Raw genomic sequence first — 8,019 nt, 5'->3', positions numbered from 1 at the left:
TGCGGGGGAAGGAAGGAGCTCCCCAGGCGCGGGGCTGCGTCCGCCCTCCTGCTCCATGGGATTCCGGCCGCCCCGGCAGGACAGACAGCCCCGGGGTCTGAAGGGGCTCTAATATGAACTGTCTCCCTGGGATCTGCCTTGCTGTTGCCCTGCTCCTGTGCGGGGCCACCCCGCCGGTCACCTCCTCATGGTGGTAAGTGCCGCGGTGCCCGGGGAAAGCTGGGGGAGGCTCCCTTGAGTGCGTTGTTAGACCCCGTCCCGGATCCGGCAGTCGGATATCGTTTCCCGTCTCTTCTCTCAGCATCTCTTTTCCCAGCCGGCTCCTCCTCTCCCTCCCTCCCCTTACAATTAAGCGCCTTGAAGGGGGGGAATCCTTTGATCAGGATTTGCAGCGAGTTTCACAGAGGAGCTTGGATACCCAGCTGTGTAAATAACAGACCGGGCCCGATTCAGGAAGGTTGGTTCAGATCTGCCACCAGCTTTAGCATCGTCTAGTATCTGTGGAGAGACGGGCTCGATTCTTCTTTGACAAGGCAAATATCCTTGCTGGAATATTGGCTTTATTCAGTACATAAAACAGCCACTTTAGATGAAGCTGTCGGGAGCTCCCTCAGGTAAGTCACCAACCAAAGCAGCACCACGATGTGGTTTTTACTGCTTGCATAGGCTTCTTCTACCAGCATCCGTGGCTGTATGATTCTTGTTCACTACCCTCCTTACATTCATTCAAATGCATGTGCTGAATTGTCCGACTAGTCTACATGAGTTCCCAGTTCCCTCTTTCTCCCCAACCTGCCCCGGCTCTGTCTCTTCCGTCCTTCACCTCCAACCTCCCTCATTTCTCATGGCTGAACTAAAAACTCTAAATGAAACCAGGCAAATCCTTCAGGGATCGATCACCACCCTGACTTCAAAAGATATTCGATCTTGTTGTGATACCACCTAAGCGAGCTGAAAAACACAGGACCAGTTAAAGGTTAGGACAGAGTTAGAGATTTCCTTCAGCAAACGGGGTCTTAAAACATAACAGAAGAGACATTGGTGTGGGACGGGAATTAAACCTCTCCTTGTCAGCCCGGAAAGCAGCGAATGCATTTAACCTTGACACTGGATCAAAGGTTGATTTATCAGACTGACCGTTTTTCAATAAAGTGACTATTTCTGCTTCCCAAGGTGTATAAACATTATTTATTGTAACTGCTTTTTGTCACATTGTCTCTTAACTGTCACTTAAATATGTTTTTGGAAGTTACAGCTTCAACAATTTTATGATTGTGCAAAATAACAAAAATATGAGAAAAAAAGATATTTCTCCTGGTTGATCGCTTCAAAAGACACCTATGGCAGTTTGGGTTTTATAAGAGGTACCTTGCTAAACATTTCAGGACTAATAGAGAACATCTGGATGTAGATGATGATGTAATTTAATTTTTGTTAAGGATTTTTTTAAGCACTTCATGAAGCTATTTTGGTCTTTGGTTCTTCCAAATATGCAATAATATAAAATACAACAAACCAAATGCTTTAAGAAGGATTTTAGACCCCAAGACAGGAGATGCAGCTGTACATTGGATACTTTAACATGGGTCCTGATGTGAAGACAGGACGGTAAATGTGGGTAGAGCAATGGGAGATAGAGCCAACAGCTGTATGGGGGAGAGGGGAGGAGGAGGGCAGCAGCAGCAGCTTCTGGCACGTGGCTAGGCATGAGGACCCTGCTCCTGTGTACCAGGCCCGCTCACTGCCCTCCTTTCCCTTGCTAGTGCAACCCCCATGCTCCCAGCTCATCTTTTCCAGTCAGAGCCCCTCCCCCTGCCAGCCCGTAAGGTACCTCCTCCCAGATCCCCTACAAGGCAGAGTTGGTACCCTCCGCTCCCCTTCCACACACACTTCTCAGTAGCTCATCTCCTTCTTGCCCACCTGTTAACACTCCCCATACCCCGAGGGGGCTGAGCCCTGACCCTTAAGGCACCGTCCCTCACCTGCAGCCCATGGTGCCACCCCAGCCCCCACCACCAGTGGCTGCCTGTCCATCTTTGGCCTTGTTACACCCTACACTGTGAGCCACACAAATGTTGATCAGCTTATTGCTAGCTTGCAGCCACACCCTCAGTTTGAGTGGCACATATAGGGAGAGCAATAACACTTTAATGGAACAGGAGCTGGGTTATGTACAGAAAGACATAATCCTGCCCTGGAGTGGCGTAACATTGAGCTGTATAACAAGTGCTTTAGATCACTTAGAGGTGTTAATGTGCAGACAGTCCAGGGGTTAAGAGCTCCAGCAGGAGCTGCCCAAAATTAATGAGTAACGATGCTCTTTGCCTCCTGCAGGTACATGGGGGCGGTGGGGTCGCCACGGGTCATGTGCGACAATGTGCCGGGCTTGGTGAGCCGCCAGCGGCAGCTGTGCCAGCGGCACCCCGAGGTGATGCGTTCCATTGGGCAGGGTGTGGCCGAGTGGACAGCAGAGTGCCAGCACCAGTTTCGCCAGCACCGCTGGAACTGCAACACGCTGGACCGGGACCACAGCCTCTTCGGGAGGGTCCTACTGCGCAGTGAGTATGCCCCACACCCGGGGTGCACAGGAATGTGGTGTGATGGGAGGGGGCTTTAGTTGTGCCATGCCCAAGGTACCACTGGGCAACAGGGACCCAGTGATTGAGAGGGGGCAACAGGAGGTATGGGACTCCTGTGTCTGGGAGGGGGTGGGAGTGGTGGAATACTTGTGATGTGTGGTGGGGGGAGCAGGAGGACCCTTGTGGCTGGGAGGGATTGCCAGGATTTAGTCATAAGGAAGTAGGGCTGAAAGGGACCTCCAGAGGTCATCTAGTCCAACACCCTTCCTGGGGCTTTCTTGCCCTAGGCATTTCACACCTCACAACAACTATCTGTAACCAGCTTTTCCAGCTTGCACAGTAGAGGAGGAAACTATTCACAGCCCCTTGTGTCTGCAGTGAGTGGCCCCTTTAGGAAAGGGAGCAGAATCTGAAATCAGCCTTGTGTAAGGGAGTCTCCCTGTTCCAGAGGAATCATTAGTGGAGAGACACGCACTTGCTCTTGGAGAATCTGGCTGCAACTTAGCTGTCGGCATGTAAACATGCAAAGCAGGGAGCTCTTGCAGTTGTATATCCTCCCCTCCTCCTTTCCTCTCCCCCACCCACAAAAACAAAATATTATAATCCTAGAGCTAAGAATGTGTGCAAAGCTGTTCACCGAGTAATGCTTAGGAGAGGGTGTTGCTCTCATGTAATCACCAGCCCCTGAGGGCGTTAGACAGCCAAAAGCACAGTTGAGTGTGTCTGAGCTTCCCTCGAGAGTGATATTCTCACCACTGCTGTACCCAAGAGTGAACCTATTGTGAGTGTAAATGAGTCTGCACACATGTATAGTCTTGAATACATTCTGCCTGGCAAGTTCAGAAAGTTGAACAGCAAGCTCAGCTGAACAGCACAACACTACTTCGTGATTCCTTAGCTTGCCATTGGCAAATTTGCCAACAGTGAATCTATTTCACATACTTCTTGTTTCCAAACCTTTATGAAGATTACTTGGAATTTTAAGTTATATTTTCAACAAGCTACAGACCAGTAAAGACATTACAAACGAACTGTATTTAAAAATTACATATGTTGGAAAAAAAATGTATTGGAGAATAGTATATTGGGAATGTTTTTATATTATCCCTTGAAAACAATTTTTTAAAAATCTTTTCATTATAAACCAGAAAATATAATCCAGCCAATTTACAGGTAGCCCCCAAATAACACAATTAACATCCAGATTCACTTACAACATACTTTGAGACAACTCAACAACTGGTATAAATTGTCACCACTCTTTAGACTTTGATGGAGCTATGACAATTTACAGCTGAGGAGCTGCCCCTTTAACTTAATTCTTTGAAATATTTAAGCTTTGTCATAGCTGTAAAATATCAGGAAAAAATGCTGCATTTTTCTGAGGTTTCAATTAGAGTAACCATAACAGCAAATAAATATTTGCACAAAGGAAACCTTGCTTTTCACATGCATACCATTGTTAGTTTACAAGATGAAATTTATACCATGTTATCATCATAAAACTATTGTTAGTGAAGAAATACTTTATTTAAAACAAAATACTAAAGCCTGAAGAGTAAGGGCTAGATTCAATAGAGACTTAGGCACTGACATTTTTAGTGTTACAGTCACTGACTTCTAGGTCTCTTGCTGATGGGTGGAATTCATGAGCCTAGATATAGATAAGGCACCTCATCTTCCTATTCATGCAAGGGAAATGTAAGTGCCTAATAATGAAATTCAAAGTCAGTCCAGCGAGGAGACAGTGTCCCAGGAGAAGTTCCTAATTGTGATTTCAGGCAGAGATCTGTGCCTTTCAACCCACAGTTAGGGCATGGACAGACACCTATACCACTTAGAGGTGAAGGTGGGATTTATCCTTCTTGGGTGCATAGCAATCAATCTTTTGTTTCATGTGTCTGCTCCTATCCCATAGTAAGCTAAACCACAATGATTTATCTGAGAATGAAACAGAGGGTATTTTTTTTCCAATTTAGCTTCTGCTTACTATGGGATAGAGTGAACAGATGAATCAATTAGATTAGATTCAGCTGAACTGTGGAAAACCCCTGAGCTCAGTTTCAATTAGTACACTTGTTTAATCTGTTCACACTCTTAGTTACCTAACTTTGGATGGAGGCACCTATCTTTATCAGGATTCACAACTATGAAACTCTCTTAGACTGGGCACCTAAGCCCTTTCTTTTGAAAAAAATGAGGGGTAGCTGGTCATTTCAAAACAGGATGGGAGAAGGATGTGGTGAACCCATGTAACCTTAGAACCCAGTGATTAAAACGTTCAGTTGGCTTGTGGGAAATCCATGTTCAAATTTATCCTCTGCCTGAAGGGATTTAAACCCACATTGCCTTCCTGCTAGAAGAAGGGATTTAAACCCACATTGCCTTCCTGCTGGTGCTGCTCTGTTCTGAATGAAAATAACAAAATATTCAATGAGCCAGAGAAAGAGAGAGCGAGAGGCATGGCATGGAAGGAAACTCAATAGTAAGTGCAGTCTCCTGGGACCAGTCCCAGGCCTTCCTCCATTATATAGTTGATTATTTGACACAATGTGGGATAGATCTAACAGGAACCCACCTCCAAATGTCATATAGCCTAGTGGTTGAGGCACTATCCTGGAAGCTTAAGTATCCCCAAGCAGAGAAAGGAAGTATCCACATCACCCATGTCACAGGTGAGTGCACTAATCAGTGGGCTACTGGGACCCCAACTCCTTCTCCACTCCTATTATGTGTGGGTTTAGACATGATATAAGCACATCTACCAGTCAAGGCACTGCAAATGAGATGGACTGAAATGTGCTTCTTTTTATGAATCCTGCTGGTTAAAGCAGGGGTCAAATTTGTCTGGCCCTGTGGGCCAGGTGAGTGGTGCAGGATCGGTCTGTGGTCCAGATGAATGGGCTGAATTGGGCTCGCAGACCCCTCCTCCCCCATTCTAGTCCAGGACCTGGCAGGAAGTGACCCAGCATCCCAGGCACTTGTCTGCTAACATTCAAACGAGCTGTGGCATTGGGATTCTTCCCGTAACACTTCTGGAGCTCCAGTGCCCCAGTTCTCCCCGGGGTGCTTGGCTACAGTCACAGGAAGTCCCCACTATATTAAGACTGTGGGCTGGATGACTGACTCTGCAGGCCAGATCCAGCCCATGGGCTGTATGTTTGACACCCCTGAATTAAGGCATGATATATAAGCACACAGCCATTCAATGCTGTAAGGACTTAGGCCAAGGGTAGCAAAATGCAGCCCAGGGGCTGGATGCGGCCTGCCAGGCTGTTCTGTCTGGCCCGTGGACCCCCCCCCAAAATTAAGAAAATTAATATTTATCTGCCCCGGCTGCATATCATGCAGCCCTCGATGGCTTGCCAAAACTCAGTAAGTGGCCCTCTGCCTCAAATAATTGCTCGCCCCTGACTTAGGCAGTGGTGCATGTACACAACAGCAGAAATAGGCAGCTCAGGAACTTTACTGGTGGAAATGTAGTCACTGATAGCATTTAGGTGGCTACAGGATTAGGCAGGGGGTTCTGAATGCTAATGACACCTAAATCTTGGATTTAGGGGCTTATAAAGGCATTTAGGTGCTTAAGTCTCACCTTTATCTATCCAAAGGAGTTTTTTTTATAAACCATTCTGGGATCTGTCAGTGTCATAGAACAATACATTGTGGTATTCTGGCAACGTGATATATGAAGTTTTCGTGTTATATGTTATGAGTAACCACAAATTAGTTTAACATTTCCTTTTTAAAAATGCATAACTTCAAATCAGAAGTGTGAGTCTGGACTGCTAAAACCAGATTCTGTTGTTCTATTGTTTTAAGACTAAGATGAATAGGATACATCTTCAGGTATATATCAAATGCCATCTGTTGAGGCTTGGTGAGAGTAAATGGAAACTGGAATTGATGTCTTTCCTGCTTTGTTCAAAATTAATTTAAGGACATTATTTCACTATTGTATTTGTTTAAAAAATAGTTTCAAGTTGCCTGTAATAAGTAGACACGCAGTCATTTTTCACAACATTTAGGGTCTGATCTGGCAGTCCTTATTCAGATTTCCTGTTGACTTTACTGAAGGTTTTATTTGGCTGAGACTGGACAATTAATACGAGGAGGAGTGACTTTATGCTCATTGCAATGGACAACAGTAGCAGCCATAGGCAGATGCAGGATTTTAGGGGACAAGCAGCAGTGGTGACAGTGGTAGGAGGGTTTCTTTTACTCGGATTCTGCTCCTGGGTTATTGGGACACACCCAGGGGAGGACTGGGCAGAGAGTGGGAACCAACCCATACAACTTACCATGCAACCCTGCTGGAGTGGAGCAGCTCCAGAGTGTCTCTCCGAGTGTCCCCCCCCCCCCCCCCAATCCTGGGTCAGCCAGGAACAGTGGGGACAGTAGCTGTGGTGGGGGAGGAATGGCAGGGGAGGGGAGGGATGTGCCACTGAGTACAGAAGGAAAGGGAGAGGGAGGGATTCTTACCTGCTTTGGGGACTTTAAAAAAAATCTCTGGCTACTGTTCCATGATGTGGTCCAAAAGCGGGGTGCATCTCCTCTGGATCTGCCTCTGGTAGCAGCTGTTGTGCTTCTGCGACCTTGCTACAGAAATTTTAGCCCTATTAATTTGCATGACTTGATTCCATGGTCCTTCCTATAGGGAAGTTTACAGGCACCCCCTAACTCTTAACAGTTCCTTTGTGCATCAACCTGTTTATTGAAAATTGGGAGACCATATTCAGCTACAGAGATGGTTACCCCTACTTTGCACAGTACATGATGACAACTGGTATTTTGTAACTACTTTGTGACATGCCCATCCCACCTAGTTACAGCAAACAAAACAGAGTGGCATCCAAATTGCAGCCTTTTTTCACCAGACGAGCAGATCTCACCTGCCATACTGCGCCACTGTTTGTACCTGTGCATTCAAGGGGCATTTTGAGCATCTATCACAGACTGTCTCAGCAGTGGTTAGAATGTACAGACATACTATTGTAAATTGACTTTGTTATGCACTAAAAGTGGAGCGGACACATGACCTGCAGCCCTATGAGTAGTCAGTTACTCAATTCCAGGATAAAGTTACTCCTAGAAAAACATATAGTAAAGAAATTACATGGAGAATTACTACGAGGAACATGCTGTGTGTCTGCTCACTCATCAATTTAACATCCCAGGGTAACCATTTGCTCATGGTTTCCATGCTACTTTATGGAGCCAGCCAGCTTGGAAGAGTTGGTATATGTCTGCTATTTACTATGGAGTACATTTACTGCAAAACAAGATCCGTGGTAAATAACTATATACAGTATAACCTCCTGAATCTGGTATGCTCAGGTCTGAGCACCTGCCAGAAATGTGAAAATTATGGATTTTTGAAACTGGAGTGGCAGCTGGTCCCAGGGAGAAGGGGTGGGGGCAGGGGGGGTAGCGGCGGCCA

The 8,019-nt window shown here is 46.2% G+C and overlaps 1 protein-coding gene across 2 annotated transcripts in view; it reads left to right on the top strand.

Moving 5' to 3' along the window:
* Positions 1-57: 57 nt before the first annotated feature.
* The window catches only part of WNT2 (Wnt family member 2), a 31,908-nt gene continuing 23,946 nt past the window's right edge, over positions 58-8,019 (top strand). For both annotated transcript variants that reach the window (XM_025204167.1, XM_006023619.2), the window contains exons 1-2: positions 58-193; positions 2,335-2,558. In XM_025204167.1, coding sequence (XP_025059952.1) covers positions 114-193; positions 2,335-2,558 — 304 coding nt within the window. In that variant the 5' untranslated portion in view covers positions 58-113. The remainder of the gene's footprint in view (positions 194-2,334; positions 2,559-8,019) is intronic.

This window comes from Alligator sinensis, unplaced genomic scaffold (genome assembly GCF_000455745.1).
Source record: "Alligator sinensis unplaced genomic scaffold, ASM45574v1 scaffold65_2, whole genome shotgun sequence".
NCBI lineage: Eukaryota > Metazoa > Chordata > Crocodylia > Alligatoridae > Alligator > Alligator sinensis.
This window is presented reverse-complemented; position numbering and strand designations above follow the sequence as displayed.